The sequence below is a fragment of the Saccoglossus kowalevskii genome, chromosome 2 (assembly GCF_978046115.1).
Source record: "Saccoglossus kowalevskii chromosome 2, keSacKowa6.1, whole genome shotgun sequence".
In the NCBI taxonomy this organism is placed as follows: Eukaryota; Metazoa; Hemichordata; class Enteropneusta; family Harrimaniidae; genus Saccoglossus; species Saccoglossus kowalevskii.
The window spans coordinates 17,919,885-17,946,739 of NC_140642.1; the positions used below are offsets into that span (position 1 = coordinate 17,919,885).

Genomic DNA, 26,855 nt, shown 5'->3' on the forward strand with positions numbered 1-26,855 from the left:
TGTAAACAAAGTATTGCACATGTGTACGTCGCTACGAGTTGCACATCGAACATAACGCAAACTTTATATGTGATGTCCATTCGAAATTTAGATCAGTACAGATTTTCGAATTCTGAGATGTACAACACCCCCCTTCCACTCGTTCTGAGAGAAGCGAACACTGATGCACACATTATTAAATAATCAGCCGGACTAGAGAATGCTGGGAGTGGAAGCGTTTATTCCCGTTTTTCTATGTAGAGATATATACATAATGTGTGGCAAACATCAGAAAAATCCAAAGGATTAATCAACTACTCTGAAATGTAAGGACAGAAAAAAACAGATTCAGCTTTACAAGGTTTGGTGTTTTAAAAAAAAGAAAGTGCTTGGTATCTTTTTTTTTTATACATAGTATAGAACATGAGAAAAAACAATGACAAGACTTAAAAAGCATGACACTCCAAAGTGCAACTTTGTCATTCATCGCCAATTTCATTTCATCTGTTCCCACCAAAGTATTTCTCCACATCCATTTCTCATCATTTTAATAATAACACACACGGGAGGGGTAATCGAGTATCACGTGGTGAGAAACGTTTCCTTAAATGTTCTTTCAAAACTCAAAATAGTCACAATCAAATATACTTCATAAGCTTCAGATGAATTGTGTGGTAAGAGGGGTTTCCCCGCCACTCTCCCCGGAAAATCAAAATGGTGAATCTGAATTTCCTACCATTGTGTGTTGGTAACTTTTTCCTTGGATGTAGCGTCGTCATCAACCCCAATTGGGAATGTTTGCATAACAAAGAATTTACATTATGTAATCGAGCTACAAAACTTTTAATGACAAATAACAGTGAACCTATAATGCTGGCAAATTTCCATAACTGATAACGTATACAACCAAACAGCGCAGGGTTTATTGTGATAAACGAAGTGGAAATGTACGCCATTTTTTTTAATTGTCTTATGGAAAAAAAAATGATTTAAAAATGGCAGCACTGGATTGAATCCAAAATAATTGATAAAAAACGTGAAAACATGGATTGTGTTTTGTTTTCAAAAAAACTGCGCATATTATAACTTTCTGACATAATCAGTTATGAAAATAAACCGGGTGCAATAAAGCTACCCTAGTTGGGATGAAGATCAGATCCGAAAAGTTGAAATGTACATCTCTCAGCTGATGATCAAAAAAAATGGACATACATGTAGGTGAGAAATAAATATGCTAATAGTTTCTTGTTTCAATTTTCGTAAAAAAAGAAAAAAATGTCATGTTCTAATCAAAACTGTCAAATCTTTATTACCCTATCAGCTAGCCTTGAATTCCACGATAAAAGTTCCCTCTTAATTTATTTAGTCATTTATTTAAAAGCTAAAAAATGTTATTACATTCGTAACACACAATTATTATACAACAGACTCAAAAGCGTAGACGGCCGTAGTCACTGCGTGCATCGACAGAACTGCCTCAGATGCACCAAGGAATCACTCAGTGAAATGATACAATCAACCGATTTCACATTGTAAATCTATACTGGAGATTCTGTATGAGAAGATAATCTTTCCACTTTGTCAGATACGACACTTCGAATTTTCACTCGGCAAACGAGGGCAGTTCTGCGATGCATAACCAATGACCACGCCCATTTACGTCAAATTATTCTGATTTGTTTTTAAATCAATTGAATCACAGACCAATATCACAACACTAAAATCAACGCACCAAGTCAGTTTTTGTTATATAAGAGTAAAAACCTTAAAAGTGTGAAGGAAAAAATTTGAAATGTTCCTTGAGGGATATACTACATTAAGCTACAAAACAATTTTCTCACACCATATGTAATAACAAAATATTGTAAAACTATATTTAAAGAGTTAGGGGGCCTTGACAACAAAATAGAACAATAATTTTTTTGAAAGTGGCGAAATGGAAGTATCAAAAACCATGAACGTAAAATACACCAGGTAATTATTATGATAATTAATCGAATTACAAATTAACACACTGGATTAACAACAACTTGATAAACTAGCCTTCTTTTAACTTTTTACCAATTAATATCATACTCATTGATAATCTCAGTTATTATTTTGTACAAGGGTGTGGGGGCTGTGAGGAAAACAAAAGAGTTTCCTCAATCTGAGTATTTAATCCAGTGTAAATAAAAGTACAGTACACGACGACGTCCATCCTCCCACCAGCACACCCACTCAATCCAAGAATAAAACAACAATCATGGTAAGAGCTACTCAAACTGATTTAATCTAAAACTATGATTTTTTTTTTTCTTATTGTGAAAAATGTTTTTCCTTGATCTATCCATCTATTTTTAATATGTGACAGGCGTTATTTACATATGAAATTAACGGAGTGAGAGTTACTATATAAGGCTATCGCTATAGCAAATCTATCTACCCTAAAATCTGAAATACTAGGTTCATCTATAATTATCGACAACTATCTCTATACCCAATGAGGTTCATATTTACATGAATACATAATTTTTTTTTTTTTTTTTTAGAATCTTATTCTGTTTAAAGTGCTGATGGTAGATTATCAAAAACCTTAATGTCACATCATTAAAAAACAACTTTAAAACAGAGAGGTAAATTAGTATTATTTGCTGCAGAGAACTATTAAATCCCATTCAAGCAGAAACCCACTAACTAGCAAATCAAGTTATAAAGCTGAGTGCAACCCCTAATCTATCAATATTTATTTATTAGTCTCAGAAAACAAACTTAAAATAAAATGCTGTGTTATTTAGTTGTTTTTTTTTATTCATACCCTGGTGAAGAATGCAAAAAATATAAGTTAGAATATACATATAAACAAAAAAGTATTGCACATAAATTACTGTGTATAAAAATGAAAATAACCGTGATTAATAGTGTTTGTGTCAAATGCAACCAGGATTAATAGTGTTTGTGTTAAATGCAACCAGGGTTAATAGTGTTTGTGTTAAATATGTTAAAGTGCATTTTACTACAATTATTCATCTTTCTTTGTACATATTTTATTCTAAGTAAAACTGATGATCAAACGAGTGTGCAACTTATCACTGTTTTAAGCAAAATCATTTATTTTATTTGCCTCAGTGGTTTTAATCAGGACCTAACTTCATGGTTAGGCGTTATAGCAAAGTGTGATGGTAACCAGAAATTACCATAAATCTTTCCCTCCAAGGGATATTACTTGTTTAGTAAGGAGAGAAATTATAATCATGTTGGTTGTCTTACACAAAGACAATTAATGCTAGTCCTAGGACTAACTATAACACAACGTCTTGTAATCAACAAAACAGTTAAATGTATTCTTTACAAACAGTTGCAAGGTGTAAGTAAACAGGCTGATTTAAAAAAAAAAATACTTGAAAATGGGACAAGAAATATTCTTGATAAATCTAACAACAAAAATGACAACCCGTTTGTCAAAAAATTAATCTGCGCCAGAGCCATGAAATTTGAAAGTACAATGCCATGCTGGCTGCAGTTATCTTTAAACGTTTATTTTGACAACTGCATGAAAAAAGACATGGTGTAACTTCCCTCCACCATTTTTGTTGTTGCAAGCTCTGGCTGGAATTTTAATTATTAATATTATTATTTTCCACAAAAGCTGGATTTCAATGATTTTGTTCATACTTATCTTGGTGGAGAAATTCCCTTGCAAATATTATTGATTAAAAAATGATTGTGGTTTGAATATTGTTTTGTTTTTTCTGGAAAAAAGACGGAATACATGTTTATTCGATGGTTATAATGATGTCAACCCAAGCTTAATTATTTCATGGGTGAAATGTACCGTATTTGTTGTTCACTTCCAAATGACCACTGCTGTATTTATGGTTCCAATTGTTTCAATCATTTACAAAAACTTCTTACTTAGACTTATTTAGTTTGTTAGCTCGGCTATATTCATTCAGTTGTTCCTGCCACAGAAAACCATTGTTGTTGCTCTTCTTTGATATTTTATCCCTGTTCATCGCTGATTACTTTGAAGTTGATCATAAGTTAGTTCACATATAGAATCCTTTAGAATCCCTCAATATAGCAGTAGCTTTCAAACGAACACAGTAACAGATAGAGTAGCCAAAGCCCCACTAGAAAACAAGAGGTGATTATTTTGGTTGTTTTAGGTCCACCGAGCTCTCCCAAAGTGTTAGGTAGTTTCCTTCGGATCATCAGGACTGTGATGGCAATCACGGCAAAAATGCTGTATATGGTAACTGAGAAGGCCAATGATCCTGGCTTCACTTCAAATACTTCACCCTTGGCCGCCCAATAGATGGCGGCTGCCGACCATGCCAAGCCGATACCAAGGAATACATTGACAGCGTTGCTACCAGTCACATTGCCAACTGAGGCATCTGCATATTTGTCTCCGACAGCGGCCGTCTTGCTAGCAAATGTATCTTTGAAGAGAACGGAAGAGAAATAAAAAATATAAAAGACACAGACAATTGAGAATCACAAGGATTATTAGAATAATATTTGAAATGAAAAACAGCATATCAAATGTTACAAATGTTGACAACTATTACATCCACACATTCAAATATTCTTGGAGAGTTTAACCACATGGCAAAGTAATTTAGGCATTACTGCAGACTGCAGACTGCAGTCTCTTGTACATTACTCATTTTCCCAGAATACAAAAACATCACATATTCTGATCAATCAGTAGAGGCTCTGTCTTCAAATCTATTTTACACGTGTAACCATATGTAATTTCTATGCTAGTAAAACATTGTGGATACGTTGTTATATGACTGATCAGCCTAATAGGGTGATTATGGTATATACATGTTGCGCTGTGAAACAGTTCTATACTTTGACATCAAGGAGCGCATGTGATGTGACTTGGAAAATAGTTCTGATTGTATTGTACCATACCCAGTGTTTATTTGTCACATTGATGAGTGACCTATTATTTGTTCTAATTAATCTGTTTATTTTGATTGTTGTCGCGTGATTTATTCACATTATTAATCAATTTGGGATAACTGGTCACGCGCTCGCGGATTGACAGAAGGGGTAAGGGGAAACCATGCGTGAGAGGAGGACAATTCACGAACGTGTGGACACGGTGGTAAAACTGAAAGTCGCTTATTAAAAGGGCACTTTCATCGTTGGAAAGTTGCTAAATTGAAGCTGTGGGTACTAAAAGTGTGAGACGACATCACTCTGAATTGTAGCGGACGTTTTTCCGCGAGAATATTCGCCCAGAGTTTATCTGCCGTGACACTGTCGCTAGTGACCTTTAACATATATCATATTAGTCTTATTCTTGAACAATTGTTGTGGTGTGTGACGCTTCATTGCATTACCGGTAGTTTAGTTATCCAAAGATCACATCAGTCGCCCTGTGCTACGTTTCTAAATTAATTTGGGGACTAGTGTCTTTTGTCAACTTGCTGACCAGAGAACCTACCTTTAATACACATACATTACCCACATCAGACACAACACAGTTTGACAACTTTAGGCGATTTAAAATATAACCGCTTCAATGTTTGATAAATTCAGAAACCAATGAGAACACTATCATAGGGCACACTTCAAATCGTTGTTGGAAGGAGAGAAGTATGAATATGATTTGCATAGGTGATTTACACAGACTGCTCTGATATGTAAATCAACCAGAACCTCTACACATACATCTGATAAATTATTCAGTCATCACACTGATGCTGTGTTAACCTTTTCACCACCAGACTTTCTCGTCCAAATTTGTTCTGTACTTTTTTCTCATATTCTTCAATATTTCTGGAAATGAACCCTAACTTTGCAGGCAACAGATAATGTTTGAGTCAATTTACAGTTTTTACTACACAAAATTGGCTGTTTTTGTTCAAAACTTCTGAAGGAAAGTGCAGACTATAAACAGGACTTCATTTTGTAAATTTGTGATGAAAAGAGGGAACTGCAAAATTCATGTGCCTATTTCTGAGATAAAAGAAATAAATAGAAACCATACCTGGCACACTGGTACCCAATGCAACAAATGAGATAGCGGTGACTGTGTCCTTCAGTCCGACGGTACAACCGAAATGTGACGCTAAATCACCAATTACAGCAGTTAATAATCCAATCATTAAAATAGACACGGTAAAGCACGCCCAGCCACCCCAGATGTCTGTAGGGGGCACAAACGCAAATAAAATCTTCCAGAAAATAGACAGGAAATGCATCACATAGTCAGAGCATGATGGGAGTTTTTCTTCACCATCTTCATCTTCATCCCCTGGGAAAGAGAATAAAAGTAGAATTTCATTTTTTTAAGGTGTGCTCAAAAATGCCACAACATCAATCTACGAATTTGATGACCAAATTCATCCATCTCATACTCACCTGAGCTAACAGTTACAGCCTCCACGAACTGTTCCCTCCAGGATGACGTACCGACCACCAACGATAAGTTGGCTTTCTTAATCAGCTTATCAACAGTGTTCTGGAAAAAAAAATGAAATTGCATGAAATGTACATGCACCTATCAATAAAATATCATTTACAAAAACCGATATCTCTAAAGTGCCTAGTAATTATTTTGGTTTTGACGAAAATATTTTTTTTAAATTCTTAGAATTAATCAGTGCAAGTGTGGACACAGGCCGTAATATTTTAAAAATCGCTGGATTACGTAAATTCTCTGAAAATTATGATATCAAACTAGTAACTGCCATACAAGACATAAAATAAGACAATTAATATGATATTCATACAGAGAATTCTATTAAAGGATGGTTGTCATAGCGTTGGGTTGTGTACGACAAGTGTCATATAGCTACATGAACAATGCGTGTTAAATACAATGTTAACAGGAAACTAGAACATGCATTGAATGACGAACACCGCCCCTTAACGTTTCGCAGTGCTGACTACAATCCTAATCACTGGCATGATAATCATTTCTACTGAAGGAAATTACCCACACAGACATCAGCCTCCAGAAGTCACTATTAAACTGACCTCGTTTTGACCTAGAGAGGAACTAGGTCCTGATTAATCTAAAGCTTTTACCCTCAATGTTAATCCCAAGTAAATCTCAGTTTACAACCATAATTATTATCTGTCAATCAGTATTACAATATCCACAGCTGCAACAATATCTCTTTGTGTCTTAAATTAAAACTTTAAATAAAGGAGTGGGAAATTTAATATTAAATAAACTAGAGTAATCAACACAGAGACCCATTATATTGATATATTACAATAAAACAGGTTCAAACAGCTAAATATAATCTTTTACAATCATATTACAATCTTATCATTCTTAAATCCATGAAATTAATTAATGCTAAGCCACATTTTACACACAAAATTCCTGAATATTTGCTTGTTTATTTCTTTGGAAATCTATAAATTATAACAGTTATACATTCTGTTGGTAATAAGGTTCAAACTGAGCGTAGAAATTTCAAGAATAATGGATAAAATGTCAAAATTATCATTTTAATAAATCGTGTAATATATAATATACACTTTTGGATTTATTACATTGTTTCTGGATGAGAGAATTTATTTTGCTGTTGTACCTGAAATTAAGTAATTTCAATTACTTAAAACATTTTAAAATATACTAATCCAAATTTTAATTTTGTTAAGCAGGTTCAAAGCAAATTAAAAATAACCTGTCATGTTTGTCATTCTTACATTATATCATACAATCAGAATACCGCAATAAATTAAAAAAATTGGGGTCATCGGACAAGAGTTTGAAATAACATAGAAAATGATCAAAATTGTAATTTTCACACTGGTTTCTATGGTTAGATTATTCATTCATATCTCAAAGTTTTGCTAGTGTCATATGGGATGAAATATTTGTATATTATTATTGATGTGAAATCATTTCCAAGGCGATACTTGTTTTCCATTATATAGAAAGGGAGGGTTTCTCCCACAATGCATTGCATATATGTGCAGTAACATGCTCAGTAGTGCAAAATTTGAATTCAACTCGAAAGGACTTGAGCAATATCTTCCTATTTCACAACACACTGTTATGACATCTTGTGACTAAATTGCTAACTTCTACACAAAGCTAATTTTATATTGCAGAAACAGAAGCTACCATTCCCACCCCTCCACAATCGAGCACTAATTTGCAGCCAACGGAGTCACAGTTTCTGATTGATCATCGCATGCTGTTCAATTGAATTTGCATAAAACTCATCTTTACCTTGAATTCTGTACTCTCCAAGATTTTTACTTCACATTTTATCAAATCGCCAAGTCGGGGCTTTCCCATTTCAGCAACACGTTTTTCATCCTCGGTCATGTGATTACTTCCGCTGTTCTCTTTGTCTCCGTATGCCGAATCTTCATCGTCACTTCCTAATTTACAGCAGGCAACAGAAAATACAATATATAATAGTAAAACCTCACATTTATCATGATTTCTACCATTTACAAGACACCAAGAATAGATCAGAAGTTGTGCAAATGATATTACCAGTTCGCCATTAAGTTAGTTACAACATTAGACCAAAATAACTCAATTCAATGCATCTTCTCTAACTATATATTTGCTTTGTTGAGAAAGTAAGCACATTTCATTCCAAAACAGGTTGATTTCCAATAATTTTATTCAAAGAGTCATTGGCATTGGAATCAAATTACATTGGTCTGTGGATGTATCTACATTTCTGTGATATGCCCTGTGAAATCTAAATAAGGTTAGAATAGAAAGGTGTAAATATGATGATGATGATTTATCAACACTCAAACAAAGAAGTCTGCCATGTTTGTTTGTTTTTCACTTTGCTCCTCAGATTTTTGCATACATTGTGAAGCATCTGAGGCGGTAACTGAGGGGTTCGTTTTCAGTATGAACGCCGCCATTTATTCTGCTGAAAATTTGAATTAATCAAATTTAGCAGCGTTTTTCCATAATTTGATTGATAATTTTAGACTTGTAGATATCATTGTCTACAGGAACCTATCAAAATGTTTGAAAAAAAAAATAGGGACAAAATTTCAGAAAGGTTAATTTTACGAAACGTGACAAACTAATACGTTTTAACGATTTAAGAAAGTTAAAAAGTATGTAAAGTTGATAATAAAACAGATGACATCTCATCAATGACATAGGAAGTATTTCCAGAGAATTGTGGGAAAGATCAAATTTCCAGGAACGAGGTACACCTGTTACAGCTGGTATTTTCACATGTTTTTGGCTGGAATCGTCGTGCCCAGCTTTGTAAACCAATATGGCAAGTATTCTGTTAGGCCTACGTGCGGATGTTGGTTATGTACAGATTTATTGAAATTAAAGGTGACTATATTACAATTAATTGTACATAGATTTATACAGAACTTAATAGAATCTCTAGATACATGTATTGTATGTGCATGTGAAATACGGTATCACTGATTATTCACTGCCAAAAATCAAGTCATAATGTTGTCCAGTCTTAGTATGATCTTTTCTCAATTATTTCCAAATTTTGGTGAAAAAAAGACCACTCGTTGATTATAAGAAGCTGATGATGACGATGAAACAGAAAGCACCAAAAAGAGGATTCAAGCTGCCTTAATTGTCCCAACAAATTAAAAAAAAACCTGAAGGAAAATGCCACATGCAGTAACAACCATGAAAGAGATGACCATTTCTTAAAGTTAAATTAAAAATTATCTCAAAATAATTCAACTATGAAGACAGCACAAGTGTACACTTAAATATTTAAAAAAATAAAACGTATAATCTTCACAAATTTCAAATCATGAATTCCAGTCGACTGCATAGTTACTGTAAATCGCCAAATCACTCTAGATGGCTCACTACATATTTCTTTCTCCAGACAGAGAAAGAAAGAGAGGAGGAGCTATCTAAAAAAAACGATAAAACATGAGATGACCTAATTCATAACAACGCTACATTTTATGCAGCAGTTATTTTTAGGACGCATCACCATGACACTTTTACGAGTAATTCCATTTTCATTTCTTTCCCCATTTTGCTCTCCCCGATTCTTTAATTTATTCATGGGCAATTAATTCCAGCGACAGTTACATGAGCCAGAGATGATTGGAGCGGTTATTTGATCTGTAACGTTATCACAAGAGATGACATTTCTTAATGTCATTTTTTAGAGTAAATCTTAACGGTTGGCCGATATCAATTCGTAAGATTTCCCAAATTGAATTCTTTGATACAATAATATTAACGTACATCTTCCTCAATGTCCATTAGACAACGATAACATCATGACAGATTAAAACCAAAGATATTTTTAGTTGAAGTGATTCTGCCCTGAATCTGTATGCAGCGTGGCGGCTGCTGTTTAACAATGTGCTGCATGAGAAAACTGCCTCGTATTAAATTAACATTTGCCGGGTCCTTTCACGTTTTGTAACTTGGGAATGGCCGTGCATCCTTAGCATCCCAAGTAAGACTAACAACAATTAAAGCTTATTGTAAAAATGTCAAGAAAGCAAAACATTTGTTTGTTTTTAATTTTCTTTTTTTTTTAGGCATGCCCTCTAGTGGTGACCTTAGATGACCCAAAATGTTCAGGATGTAAATTTCAATTACCCAGTAGCCAATTAGTATTTTTTGAATTGCACCACACTCTAATTCCATCACCCTCCCATACTATAATCAAAAATTTTTTAGCAGGGGGTTATCCCAGCTTAAAGACACATAATAACAGGTGATAACACGCTGACAAGACCAGAAAAATTCAAACAATTAGGTCAAAATTCGAGAAATGAGGTCAAAGTTCAAATCTGGTCATAACTGCTCTCTGCTAGGCAGCTGTGTGAAAATATGGAAGTACCACTCACGCCATTACAAGCATTCATTGCATATTTTACAGCCAGATATTCATATTACCTTCTCTGGTTGCACACTACATAATTACTCATTAGCTCTGATACTTGCAGCTACTCCTAGGCAAACCACAGCTATCACCTAACCAATCAATTAATTGGAACATTTTCCCCTTCTTATATTGCGACCCTGCTTACAGTTTTTTTAATTTTTATTTTCAAAGAATGCAAACAGAAATGCGTAAATTATGTGTAACTTCAAGGAAGAGATTTTAAGACAGCAAGGTTACACATTTCTCTGTTATTTCTATGTCATTAATTGGTACCCAGCATAGACGAAACAAAACTTTTTGATACAAAATAAGAATGACAAGGGAGAATTAAGAATCAGACTTGAGCAGAGGAGATCAATGTTTCAATGGCAATAGCAGCCATCATCTACCAGAGTTTTTTTTTTTTTTAATAAAGCCAGCAACGATTCCGAGATCAGCACAACCACTGACTGACTAGTTTTAATGAAGAAGTATCCTCATACTTCACCTCTGACACAGACGGTATTTCGTTTCACAAATAGACATCACAGTAAAATTATATATGCAGAAAACCTAATACATGTGCATGTTTTAACAGTCTAAAAAATTGCACTATGACATCTCTACAGCAACATCTCGCATATCAATTTCATTATCGGCAAAAACTTCTTTGAAAATTTGGTCCCTGCAATCAATATGGTGAATAATTGCTTGTCATTGTAGGTAATTTGTCGAGTATCAGTGAATCTCCTAAGTTTTATCGCAGTATTTATAAACTTGATAGCTCATGTGAATAAGTACTGATAGTTTGTATGCCATTCCAGGAACTAAGTTTACTAATGGGAAGAGGAAAACAAGTTTAAATCAACTGATGGTCAACTGATGGTGAAGTAAACTCAATTCCACTGAAATTGGAGCTTGTCACTAAGGAAATCTTTTCTCAAAAATACAGTAAATTAATTTCAATAGGGAATGAACAATATAATCACCCTTTACAGTGTGGGGCTGTGCTGAAAGTCTGCCCCTTTAATAGACACTGCAACCAAGCATCTAGATATCATTACCACTTGAACTTGAAGTTGGACAAGTACACGTTAAAGAAGAAACCAATCCCAATAACAGCATCTGAAAATCTCGTTTCTTTTCACATTTACAGAGGTCAAATTATCAGCCAAGTCAGAAACACTTAATTTTACTCATCTTTGTTAAACTATGCTATTAATCTGCACTGAAGGACGATGATTTGCTAAGCAGAAGTATGAAGTATATATTAATTTTGGAGTAACAGAAAACAACAAACTATGTGACTGGAAACACTATGCATGGTGCTACATACTTTCCCTGTTGAGATGAATGAAGTCCATTCAGAGGGGATATCTTCCCATGTTCTATTTATAGAATCCTAATATGGGATGGTACCATCCATTATGTGGATTATCATAAGATACCCAGGTACTGTAAAATGACTAAATTTTCATTGGGTTTAAATTTCGCTGATTTACCATTTTTGGCTTATTCAGTGGGTTTTAAATTCACGGTTTTATCATTTAGATAATGTGTTCTATGCTAAATTTTACATATTCACTGGGTTTTAATTTAGCGCATTTTCCAGTCAGCGAAATAAGCGAAATTAAAACCCAGTGAATAATTAACCCTTTTACAGTACATCCTTTGCTAGTGAAATACGATCCGTGTAGGTGTCTGCCACCTGTTTTGAATACAGTTGCATTGCACTGAACACTGCCATCAATGAAGCTGAACAAATACATGCTATTTTCTACACCATTTTTTTCGTCTTCTTAAATTGTTATTATTCAAGTCACTTACAGATGGTGGCCATTAAAATAAAATGTTAACATTCAATAGAGTAAAATGTTTTAAATCGCACCTATATATAGAATCAATCTCCTCCTACGCTTTGCATATCAATAATCTCCATTATAAAATGTAGGGGATGAGGAAAAGTATCATTTTCTGTGATTTTAGTTGCCAAAAATGTATGGTAATATTAAAATGTAATGCTGACAAACCTGATGACATGCCAGCAACTAGAAATCCCCAGTGGATTTTTTTTTTTTTTATTTCAAGCCTTGAACTTTTAACTCTCAGGTGTAATTAGATTTTAGCTCGCAGTTTAAGGTAATAATACAATTTAATCTCAGATTTTGAACCTGCTTTTGTTGATGTTGACATTAAATGTACATTTTAAAAGTATGAAAACAAATACCTGAATCGTATCAAATCATTCCTTTATCACTACTTACTTTACTCTTTTGAGCATCATCCATAAAATGTCAATTTTTTTTATCAAATTCTAGAAGTAATGTCACATTTTTTTGCTGTTTGGTCCAAAATTAAAAATGAATTCAGTGAAAATGATGAAAAAAGCAAATTAATTGACACAAATTATATTTCATATAAAGATTAAATGTTTTAAAAAAACACTTTTTTTATCTCTCGTCTCAATATCTCTTCAATGTAAATAACACACGTGACAAATAAGAATCCCAATAATACACTCTAGACAGTATTACTCACAACAATATTTTAGTGTCAGAAAACAGAAAACAAAAACTGAAGTAGTGAACACGCAAAGAACGCAGTCAGTGACCCAGAGTCATCCTGGATATTAAAATCTCTCAGTGTATATATTGTATGTATTACCCATAGTTTTTGATGTACACTATAAAACTTGTTTATGACCCAAGAGTCACAGATCAGCGGCCCGAGAAGCGGACCACTAAAAATAATTTAACCACAAGGGTCACTGCGATTGTTACATGTTTTGTAGTTTTCAACCTACAGTTCTATGATTGCAGAAATTCATATTACTGAGTGCTGCTCTGGAAATAAATAAACTTCACAATTCAGCGGAAATAACTATTTGGTGCATAAACACGGACAAACATGATAATGAAATTATCTACCTGTATAAAATCAATTTAATAAATAAGCAACTAAACTTTTGAAATATAACCTACACTATGATGTTTGTCCAAAACAATTATTTGAGCCACGAATTGCTTGTGAATTTTCTGCAACCATAAAACGTAATAAAACAGTATGTATAAATATAAGAAAATGAGTTATGACATTGTTATCACAGACGGTGAATAGACTGCCACAAAAGCAATAAAATGTGATTGTAATTCAAATAACATCATACCCACCTTTACCGAATAAGTGAAATTTCTTACTCTTAGGGACTTTTGGACAAAAAGAAAAAAAACATTGGATCTAAAGTGAACACAAACATGTAAGGATTGGGGGGGGGGGGGGTGTACATGCATGGTATAACAGCTATAAATATTAGAGTATCAACTAACTGAAAATCAATGGCAGGTAATACAGTCACAAGTACATAGCTATATTTTGTTGCATGCTTTCATCGTATGTGCGCTGCAACAGCACTAAGCCCAGGCATGAACTTTCATTCAAAATGTGTCCATTTGTGGAAGAATGAAACAGAAAAATGATTAATTCAATTTCCAAACACTTAAATTTATCCAATCTCCAACCGAAAATGTGTATTAATTAAATTTATTTCTATTCATTCTTCTGAAAATGATCACAGTGAAAATTGATCTCAAGTAAACGACTTAGTCAATTTTCGTGATTTAAAAACTTGTATTTGCAAGATATGGTATCATCAATTACCAACAAATAGCATGTATGCAAAAAGCTGCAATAGAATTCTAGTCTACGCTCGGACGCAATTTTAAAGTCCTGGTTTGATTTATAAGCATTGATTACCTTGTCCTCTCTTGACCAACCTAGGCTCTCCAAGCTCCACGTAGAAATTTTCATTTTTCTCATATTCTTCATCATCAATAATCTTTACGTTTATGAATTTACTAAAAATAACAAAGAAAAGAAAAAAACATTATTTATAACTCATCTTACTCTCACAATTAATAAAAAAATAACAAACATATACCTGTGAATTTTTGTTTTACTATTTACCTTGACTTAAATATTCATAAAATGACTCACAAAGTTTCAACTAAACATGACCACCTGCACGTGTAATTGCGGACGGACAGACGGTTGGACAGACGAATGGACAGAGAAACTGTTTTGAGCCTTCTTGGCCGTCTGACATGTCAGTTATTAGGATAGATAACACTTGGGTTTGTCAAGTCTACATGTGTGTGTGTGTGTATGTAATAAAGAAAATAAACTAAAGAGTTTTCTTTTCCCCTGAATGTAAGCAAAAACAAATACCACCAGTGTTTGTTATTCACAGGGCAAGCTCACAACTAATGGAGCTAATGATCGTCATTGACAGTGAGGGACATTGAACTAAAATCAATTTCCAGTGTACTCGTACAAGCAGTATGCACACAGGATAGTGTCTCTACAAGCCTGCCAGGAGGCACTCTGGGTGATTATTTCACCAAACGAAAATTAAGCTTCTCTTTGATGTACTCTCATGAAAATGATAATAATCATAGCTTGCTTAATTATTATTATTATAGTAATTTTATCAAGTGAAAAATATCTGATACTTTTTAATTTTTTTTATAAAGGAGACGATATTTTATTTCAAATTTTCATCACCTGGGAACTACGTCAAGTTTTTGAGTAAATATATACATGCAGATGATAAATAATTAATTAAATTGCTGCAATTTAATTAGAGTACAATAAGTAAATCACATTATCACAGTGCATTATAATTCAGAAAATTGCAGTGAAACTCAATCAGGGCAAACTAAAACGAAAAACTACTATGATAGTTAATATAATTTTTATTACAGTTGTAAACTCCACACGTTTCACAGACTATACAAAATATAGTCAATAATGCCAAAACCATTTCCTTAAGACAAAAACAGCAGCCTTTTTGTGCAGTTAAATATATCTGTTATAACATGATGATACATGTACATCGAGAACAGCTGAAACAGACATGAGCGATATTGAATTACAATCGCAGCAATGTTGCACAACAGAGAGAAAAAAATATATTCATAATTTATGCATAGTTTATGCATAGTTTATGAAGATATGATGTCTTAACAACGACCTAACTGTGAGAATATGTTCGTTACATGGTAGAAGTCGAGGAAAAGTGTACATGATGCAAAATCTTAACACTGTCTACAATATTTCACAAGTGTATTAATTGCGGTTAGTTTATTATACTCCCCGGCAACCATTATTCATTTCTAAATTTAGTCATTTATATCATCCATGATTAATGAGCCTGAACTTTAGTCTCAAACATAATCCGCTCATATTTGTAATATCAGACTGTGTGTCACGTGCAGTTTTACAAGATTTGTAACAATATCAATAAAATATCTGAGAAATAATGACGTGATTTTATGAATAAAGTAATATTATTCAAGTCACTGTTGTCAACAAGCAACATGCATGTCAAGAAACCAAGCTTGTATCCATAGAAACCATTTTGCCATTTCATTTTTAACTCACACGGGCGGCCATTTAAAAATTATAAAGGCAGTCACGTAATTCAAAGCTAATGAAAGCATTTTTACACAAACATTAGCACAGAGACTGCTGCAACATGTCCATTTCCTGATTTTCAAAGTATTACTTGTCTACGGTACCGGTGCAAAGTCATTTGTATTAAAATTACAAGTATATGTGTCAGAATACATTGATCTGTACAATAGTTTCCAACTACGGTAATATATTTTTTTTTTAAATTAAATGTCAAATCTGTAGAAGAAAAAAAAGGAGGAATTTCTGATGTCCATACAAAAATATATATTATCAACAGCCCTTTAATTAATTTTCTAATGCAATAATGAACAAATACAGTATTTGAAAAATAAAAAATAAAAAACATAGCCACAACAATATATTATTAAACAATCAAATTGGCTGTACATGCACAAATCCTGCATTACAGATAATTTATTATAAACGTATCAGAATGTACCACCTTTGAGTCACTAAGTTAGACATGATAAGAATGCCCCCCCCCCTCTCCCATTTGGATTCATATCAATATTGTAGACTGAATTGAAGTTAACATAAACTAATAATTATATTTTAATAGCCAATATCTGCTGTTACTAAAAATAAACATGCATTACATAGGCCTGGGTAATTGATGATACATGTAGTCATATACTTAAGAATGACATCTCAATTGACCACAACCTGCTACTGATTTGTCCTAGGATAAACAAGTATGTATATTTAGCATTAAATACATAAAGTTGACCTTGCTTTGAACCAAGAAAATGTTAATATAAATAAAGTTTAGAAAGCTGTCATAAACATGTCAGAGTTGCTCAGCAAGCTGTGAAGTAAACTGATATTTCTACTTCATGTGTATCAATATCAGTGCATAGGTGGAAGAAAAGCGACAGTAAGCATGACTGGTTCGTCCCTGACAGGAGCTAGCCTAGACCCTGAGTGAATGGTTTCTGACAGGAATATGCCTAGTCTCTGAGAAATTGGTTTCTGACAGGAGCATGCCTAGGCTATGAGAGAATGGTTTCTGAAAGGAGCATGCCTAGGCCCTGAGTGAATTGTTCCTGAAAGGAGCATGCCTAGGCGCTGAGTGAATTGTTCCTGAAAGGAGCATGCCTAGGCTCTGAGTGATAGGTTTCTGACAGGAGCATGCCTAGGCTCTGAGAGAATGGTTCCTGAAAGGAGCATGCCTAGGCTCTGAGAGAATGGTTTCTGACAGGAGCATGTCTAGGCTGTGAGAGAATGGTAACTGACAGGAGAATGCCTAGGCTCTGAGTGATAGGTTTCTGACAGGAGCATGCCTAGGCTCTGAGAGAATGGTTTCTGAAAGGAGCATGCCTAGGCTCTGAGTGATTGGTTTCTGACATGTGCATGCCTAGGCTCTGAGTGATTGGTTTCTGACAGGAGCATGCCTAGGCTGTGTGTGAATGGTTTATGACAGGAGCATGCCTAGGCCATGAGTTATTGGTTTATGGCAGGAGCATACCTATGCCATGAGTGATTGGTTTCTGACAGGAACATGTCTAGGCCCTAGTTGAATGGTTTCTGACAGGAGTGTTGCGAAGGCCCTGAGTGAATGATTTCTGACAGGAGCATGCCTAGGCCCTAGTTGAATGGTTTCTGACGGGAGCATGCCTATGGTTCTGAGTTGATGGTTTCTGACAGGAGCATGCCTAGGCCCTGAGTGATTGGTTTCTGACAGGAGCATGCCTATGCTCTGAGTTGATGGTTTCTGACAGGAGCATGTCTAGGCGCTGAGTGAATTGTTCCTGAAAGGAGCATGCCTAGGCCATGAGTGTAGTTTATAAATAAATAAACGCTGCTCGGACTGATAAATATGATATATAGAAGATAATATTTGGTAATCGTAGTCATAAATAACTATTAAAAATAGCTATTTTTAATAGTTATTTGGGACTACGATTACCAAATATTATCTTCTATAGGCCCTGAGTGATTGGTTTCTGACAGGAGCATGCCTAGGCATTGAGTGATTGGTTTCTGACAGGAGCATGCCTAGGCTTTGTGTGAATTATTTCTGACAGGAGCATGCCTAGGCATTGAGTGAATTATTTCTGACAGGAGCATGCCTAGGCCATGAGTGATTGGTTTCTGACAGGAGCATGCATAGGCATTGAGTGAATGGTTTCTGACAGGAGCATGCCTATAAGGTCCTGAATGAATGATTTCTGACAGGAGTATGCCTAGGCCCTAAAAGAATGGTTCTTTACAGGGACATTACTAGCTCTGACAGAAAAATATAAGAAAACATAGTTGAACTCTGGTGACCTTGCCCTTTGTTATATAATATAATTCCCTTTATCATAGTTTGTTTCAATATAAATATGCATTGTCATAATTAATTTTGAATACAAACAAGTTTTGGGGTTGAACCAACAGTGGGGAATCAGTCTACCGAAAATAGTGCTTATATTGATTTTCAAAATTTTTCCCTTATTATACCTTTCCCTTCCATCTTTGATGGTACGGGCAAGGTAAAAATATTTACCTGAACATTACTAGCTCTGACAGAAAAATATAAGAAAAAATAGTGCAATACAGTGATGACATGTATTTCTATACATTGGCTGATGCTGATGATACAACTAAACAAAAGTGTGACAACTGTGCAAGACTGTCTACAAGAATAACAAGACACAAATGTCACAATCCCAATTATTTAATTATAAAATACTCATGTTAAAATAATACATGGAACATCTGCTAACCATTGATTTAATATGTACTCTATGTTGGTACAACTCATCATAAAGTTATTTCCTTTAATCTGATAACTGAAAACATTCATTGACCCAGGTCCAAAATCTTAGAGTACACATGTGAAACCAAACTATGTCTCATACATGCTCAAGAAACTGCATTCATAAATCTGAGTAAACCTTGATGTACCTTTAATAACAACTTGACTTCTTTGTTAATTCAGGTCTTTGTATATTACCAGGACCTGGGTTTGTTTCAGTATCACCACTATAATTCCCATCAAAATGTAGCCCTCACATATCCTTCTACAGTTTCCACTGAGATTTGTAATGGTACGACCCATCTGTCACTGATTCAGATCAAGGTCATGACCAGGTCATGACATCACTGAAAACCCTAGCATTACAATCTAAGCTAATTGTTTATTCTGAGCATGCTCAGTTGTTCTCTCAGTGGTGTTGAGAGCGGTAGTTTTGAATGAGAATCATGAAAAAGACCCAATTAGGATTTTCAGATCTGGAAAAAAAAATTACGTGCATATCCGGCAGATACTTGTTCATCAACCTGCCAAGTTTCAACGATATCTGATGCAGAATTTCTGAGAAAATGTTAGAGACATCACAGACGAAAAATTGAAATAAGAATTAATAGTCCGCCACAAGCTTGTCACTAGATAGAAATAAAATATTGACAATGCCTCGGATATTCTTTGCTAGATGAATTCACTAATGATATTTGCCAAGCCAGTCGAGAGCGGCCCATTTGCTCCTAGATTTTAAGATATTGAATCGTAGTAGATGGACACACCAATGCATATATTTCTCTTAAACAGAACCGTATAAAAGTGAAATTAAATCCACTTGTTACTATGCAATAGTGGCTGCAGATGATATTACTAGTATTACCTATCAATGTCTAAAGCAAATATCTAACACAAGACTGAGATGAAAAGCACTTATTGTGTACATGTGGGACAAGACAAAATAGCAGTACAAAGCTGTGTTTTTTTAATACGTGTTGTAATTTAGGTGAAAGAATTACAGTATTATGATAAGCAATTCAAGACAAGGACACTTTGATGTAAACAGCAACTGCAATTTTTACAAGAAATCATTAAACTATGAATTAGAAAACAGGGATGAAAATTGGAACAAGCAGCCTGTCGGCTGAGATAGCTCCGCTGTTAGCAATGCACATGGCAATTAAAGAACAGAAGATATCATTAGAAAATGAACAAATCTGAGAGAGGTCCACATGTAGTACCTATATGTATAATATATCAAAGCAATTGAACTTGCGGTTTTCAACAAGAAGTCGAAAATATCACTTTTTACCAAAAATTACAAAAATATTCATCAAAATTAGAGAATTAAAGATATCATTATGAAATGAACAAATCTGAGAGAGGTCCACATGTAGTACCTATATATGTAATATCAAAGCAATTGGACTTGCGGTTTTCAACAAGAAGTCGAAAATATCACTTTTTACCAAAAATTACAAAAATATTCACCAAAATTAGAGAATTAAAGATATCATTACAAAATGAACAAATCTGAGAGAGGTCGACATGTAGTACCTATATATGTAATATCAAAGCAATTGGACTTGTGGTTTTCAACAAGAAGTCGAAAATATCACTTTTTACCAAAAATTACAAAAATATTCACCAAAATTAGAGAATTGAAGATATCATTACAAAATGAACAAATCTGAGAGAGGTCGACATGTAGTACCTATATATGTAATATCAAAGCAATTGGACTTGCGGTTTTCAACAAGAAGTCGAAAATATCACTTTTTACCAAAAATGACAAAAATATTCACCAAAATTAGAGAATTAAAGATATCATTACAAAATGAACAAATCTGAGAGAGGTCCACATGTAGTACCTATATATGTAATATCAAAGCAATTTCACTTGCGGTTTTCAACAAGAAGTCGAAAATATCACTTTTTACTAAAAATGACAAAAATATTCACCAAAATTAGAGAATTGAAGATATCATCATGAAATGAACAAATCTGAGAGAGGTCTACCCAAGGTACATATACACCAAGTATCAAAGCATTCAGGCTTGTAGTTTTCAAGAAGAAGTCGAAAAAGTAAAACATTGACACGGACGACGGACGACGGAGAACGACGACGACGACGGACGACGACGGACAATCACTCATATGATAAGCTCCGCTCGACAAAGTCGACAGCAGAGCTAAAAACTGACGCTGAGACCAAAATTATCGCATTGATCAGATCACATGACCTTTTACTAATAAAACTACTTTTATTACCAACAATGATAGTTTGATTTACAGCACACATGTGCACTTCTTGATTGGATAGTACAGGTAATTCATGCTTAAATCGCGTAGTATAATCACATTTCATAATAAAAAATAAAATAAACAACTACCTAACTACATGTAACTACTTCACATGATGGCTGAATTCAAACAAATTCTACAAATTCGGTACTCACTTACCGGTACTCACTACATTTTGTACAAATAAATTCTCTTCTTGCGTGAAGTAAATTTTCTGAGTACACACAGTCTGTGTGTTAAATTACGGTTACAAAATTTAGTAACCATGGTTAAATTTTATTTATTCGTAGACACGTGACCTTTTGCGGCCAATGGCGGCCTGCCTAATCATATAACACTGTCGAAAAACATCAAAGAGGTTTCACAGAATCAAAGAGAGAGTTATTTTGTCAGTTGTATTCATGACAATATCTTATATTTCAATATGACATGATGATTCAATGGTGCAACGCAGGGTTTATTTGTCCACACGCTTTAACATATAAACTCAATTGACTTAACCCGATACCGAATTGATTTTAACTGATATAGCATTTAATTCAACACGATGCTGTATTGATTCAAACTTTTACACCATTGATTCAAACTTGTAGAGAATTGACTCAACCTAATACAACATTGATTCAAACTGATATAGTGTTGATTCATATCGTTGGAACCCATGCATGTTTTAGTTTATGTTAGAACCTTTATGATTATGTCATTGTTACATTTGGATACAATGGATATCATTCAGCCAATCGCATGGTTTACCCCTCAAATATCGTTATTGTTACAATCTGTCACTTTTCCTGATTGTGCCACCATCTTGTTATCTCTTGGTTTTTGGAATAAAACTATCGTATGGTCAACTAATTCTCATGACTGAGTGAATTGCCTGAGTCGACCGTAGACGTTCCCAAATAGATTGTGTCTATCCCCACAAATCAACTCAATGTAGCATTGATTCAAACTGATATAGCAATGATTCAAACTGATATAGCAATGATTCAAACTGATATAGCAATGATTCAAACTGATATAGCAATGATTCAAACTGATATAGCAATGATTCAAACTGATATAGTAATGATTCAAACTGATATAGCAATGATTCAAACTGATACAGCATTGATTCAAGCTGATATAGCAAAGATTCAAACTGATATAGCAATTATTCAAACTGATATAGCAATGATTCAAACTGATACAGCATTGATTCAAACTGATATAGCAATGATTCAACCTGATATAGCATTGATTCAACTCAATGCAGCATTGATTCAACTCAATACAGCATTGATTCAACTCAATGCAGCATTGATTCAACTCAATGCAGCATTGATTCAACTCAATGCAGCATTGATTCAACTCAATGCAGCATTGATTCAACTCAATGCAGCATTGATTCAAACAGATACAGCAATGATTCAAACAGATACAGCAATGATTCAAACAGATATAGCAATGATTCAAACTGATATAGCAATGATTCAAACAGATATAGCAATGATTCAACCTGATATAGCAATGATTCAAACTGATATAGCAATGATTCAAACTGACACAGCATTGATTCAAACTGATATAGCATTGATTCAACTCAATGCAGCATTGATTCAACTCAATGCAGCATTGATTCAAACTGATATAGCAATTATTCAAACCGTCACAACACTGAATCAAACTGATACAGCATTGATTCAAACCGATACAGCATTGATTCAAACTGATACAGCGTCAATTCAACCTGATACATCATTGATTCAAACTGATAGCATTGATTCAACTCAATGCAGCATTGATTCAAACCGATATAGCAATTATTCAAACCGTCACAACACTGAATCAAACTGATACAGCATTGATTCAAACCGATACAGCATTGATTCAAACTGATACAGCGTCAATTCAACCTGATACATCATTGATTCAAACTGATATAGCATTGATTCAACTCAATGCAGCATTGATTCAAACTGATATAGTAATGATTCGAACTGATATAGCAATGATTCAAACTGATATAGCAATGATTCAAACTGATATAGCAATGATTCAAACTGATATAGCAATGATTCAAACTGATACAGCATCGATTCAAACTAATATAGCATTCGTTAAAACTAATATAGCATTCGTTAAAACTAATATAGCATTTGTTAAAACTGATACAGCATTTGTTAAAACTGATACAGCAATGATTCAACCTAATACAGCATTGATTCAAACTGATATGGCATTGATTCAAACTGATATGGCATTGATTCAAACTGATATGGCATTGATTCAAACTGATATAGCAATGATTCAAACTGATATAGCAATGATTCAAACTGATACAGCACTGAATCAAACTGATACAGCAATGATCCAAACCGACACAACAATGATTCAAACCGACACAACACTGAATCAAACTGATACAGCATTGATTCAACCTGATACATCAGTGATTCAAACTGATATAGCATTGATTCAAACAGATATAGCAATGATTCAACCTGATATAGCAATGATTCAAACTGATATAGCAATGATTCAACTCAATGCAGCATTGATTCAACTCAATGCAGCATTGATTCAAACTGATATAGTAATTATTCAAACCGTCACAGCACTGAATCAAACTAATACAGCGTTGATTCAAACCGATACAGCATTGATTGAAACTGATACAGCATTAATTCAACCTGATACATCATTGATTCAAACTGATACATCATTGATTCAAACAGATATAGCATTGATTCGACTCAATGCAGCATTGATTCAAACTGATATAGCAATGATTCAAACCGACACAGCACTGAATCAAACTGATACAGCATTGAATCAAACTGATATAGCATTGCTTCAAACTGATACATCATCGATTCAAACTGATATAGCATTGATCCAACTCAATGCAGCATTGATTCAACTCAATGCAGCATTGATTCAAACTGATATAGTAATTATTCAAACCGTCACAGCACTGAATCAAACTAATACAGCGTTGATTCAAACCGATACAGCATTGATTGAAACTGATACAGCATTAATTCAACCTGATACATCATTGATTCAAACTGATACATCATTGATTCAAACAGATATAGCATTGATTCGACTCAATGCAGCATTGATTCAAACTGATATAGCAATGATTCAAACCGACACAGCACTGAATCAAACTGATACAGCATTGAATCAAACTGATATAGCATTGCTTCAAACTGATACATCATCGATTCAAACTGATATAGCATTGATCCAACTCAATGCAGCATTGATTCAAACTGATATAGCAATGATTCAAACTGATATAGCAATGATTCAAACTGATATAGCAATGATTCAAACTGATACAGCATTGATTCAAACCGACACAGCAATGATTCAACAGACACAGCACTGAATCAAACTGATAAGCATTGATTCAAACCAATACAACATTGATTAAAACTGATACAGCATTGATTTAACCTGATACATCATTGATTCAAACTGATATAGCATTGACTCAACTCAATACAGCATTGATTCAAACTGATATAACAATGATTCAACTCAATGCAGCATTGATTCAACTCAATGCAGCATTGATTCAACTCAATGCAGCATTGATTCAACTCAATGCAGCATTGATTCAACTCAATGCAGCATTTATTCAACTCAATGCAGCATTGATTCAAACCGACACAGCACTGGATCAAACTGCTATAGCACTGAATCAAACTGCTATAGCATTGATTCAAACTGATATAGCATTGATTCAAACTGATATACATGTAGCAATGATTCAACCTGACATAGCCTTGACTCAACCGACACAGCATTGATTCAAACTGATAAAGCATTGATTAAAACTGACACAGCATTGATTAAAACTGACACAGCATTGATTCAAACTGATATAGCCTTGACTCAACCGACACAGCATTGATTCAAACTGATAAAGCATTGATTAAAACTGACACAGCATTGATTAAAACTGATATACCGGTAGCAATAATTCAAACTGATATAGCATCGATTCAAACTGATATAGCATCGATTCAAACTGATATAGCATCGATTCAAACTGATATAGCATCGATTCAAACTGATATAGCATCGATTCAAACTAATATAGCATCGATTCAAACTGATATAGCATCGATTCAACTTAATGTAGCATTGATACAAACTGACACACCATTAACTCAATCTAATACAGCACTGATTTAACCTGATATTATTGATTCAACTTGATGGTGTAGGAATGTCAGTTTAATTCCTTCTCAACAGGAGAAGTCAATTAGCAAAATAGTAGAAAAGCTGCTTTCTATGAATTATAAAAGATTATAGTGGGAGAGAAAAAAAGATTAATCTCAGAGTAGATTTCAGAGACATAAGAAATTCAATGAACACCATTTTTTTGCCCGCTATATTTTTCCCATATTTAGTTAGTTTCTCATAATTTGATTAATAATTTTGGACATAATTTCTAATTGACTACAGATTTTGATCAATAGAAAAAAAAATATGAAAAAGCTTACACAGGTTTATTTCCATGAAAGGCGACAAGAAGTAACCTTCCATTCAAAAAATCTTGATACATTTATTTAATACTGGTGCATCCAAAACAGCCAGAAAAGAGAACAAACAAGCTACCTTGTATGACAGGTACCGGAATGACAATACACAATATATTAGGCTATACATGTATATAGTGACACCAACGACTTGATTGGACGAAACCTCCAAAAATTTGTGACAGCTATGGTGCAAATTTAGTTACTAGTAAATTATGGTAATATACATAAACAGTAAACATCACCTGACCAAATCTAATTCTTAATTAACATAAAGTTAAACCTATTACCTTCCCAAGTGCTACTATAAAAAACAACACTGCAAACCCCTCCAGACCACGGATAATTTCAGCCATTTGATTTAAGATGGAAGAGCTGCAGTGAATGTGAATTGAAAGCTTTTAAAAGGGATACCATTATCAGGAGCATCAACAGCAGGAGCTATGACTGCTCAATAGCAATTTTACAGAATGCTGAAACCACTGTTAATTTGTATCAGTTCAAGTCGATGTGTTCTTGAAGAACAATACAGAAGACTAATTAATTGGACAAGGTATAAGAACAAATAAACAATTGTTGTCATACATACTATGTTATTTATCATGAAATTGGATCATAAAAAACTGATTTATTATGTATGTATCCTACCTCCACAATTTTTCTCTAATCGTTTCCGTGGGTTGGAAATGAAATATACATGTATTGAACATCTTTAAAAACGAGTTTTGAATTCATAATGAAACTCGTGGGGGGTGTAATGATTCATTCTAAAGTTCATACATTTGTATTGATTCCTACATATATATATATATATATATACATGTATATATACGCCCTAAAAATCCCTTAAAAATCCTCTTTCTTTCTCAGAATATCAATTCTACTATCATACTCAAGGCCTTTAGGTCACTCAACTCGGTGGAATCTAATCAGAGCATCATTAGATGATAAGTATGAATCCAGGCAAATGGAGTTAACATTAAAAAAAAGATAACATACATAAAGGCTTTTAAACACAGACTG

The 26,855-nt window shown here is 34.0% G+C and overlaps 1 protein-coding gene across 2 annotated transcripts in view; it reads right to left on the minus strand.

Annotated features, from left to right (window-relative positions):
- Positions 1-200: 200 nt before the first annotated feature.
- LOC100368666 (sodium/calcium exchanger 3-like) overlaps positions 201-26,855 on the minus strand; it is a 54,863-nt gene continuing 28,208 nt past the window's right edge. Inside the window, exons 3-8 of one of the 2 annotated variants that reach the window (XM_006812315.3) lie at positions 14,550-14,650; positions 13,967-14,002; positions 8,174-8,328; positions 6,343-6,442; positions 5,969-6,235; positions 201-4,403 (exon numbers count right to left, since the gene is read on the minus strand). In XM_006812315.3, the coding sequence (XP_006812378.1) occupies positions 4,024-4,403; positions 5,969-6,235; positions 6,343-6,442; positions 8,174-8,328; positions 13,967-14,002; positions 14,550-14,650 (1,039 nt within the window). In that variant the 3' untranslated portion in view covers positions 201-4,023. The remainder of the gene's footprint in view (positions 4,404-5,968; positions 6,236-6,342; positions 6,443-8,173; positions 8,329-13,966; positions 14,003-14,549; positions 14,651-26,855) is intronic. The other variant, XM_006812316.3, reaches the window with a different exon arrangement.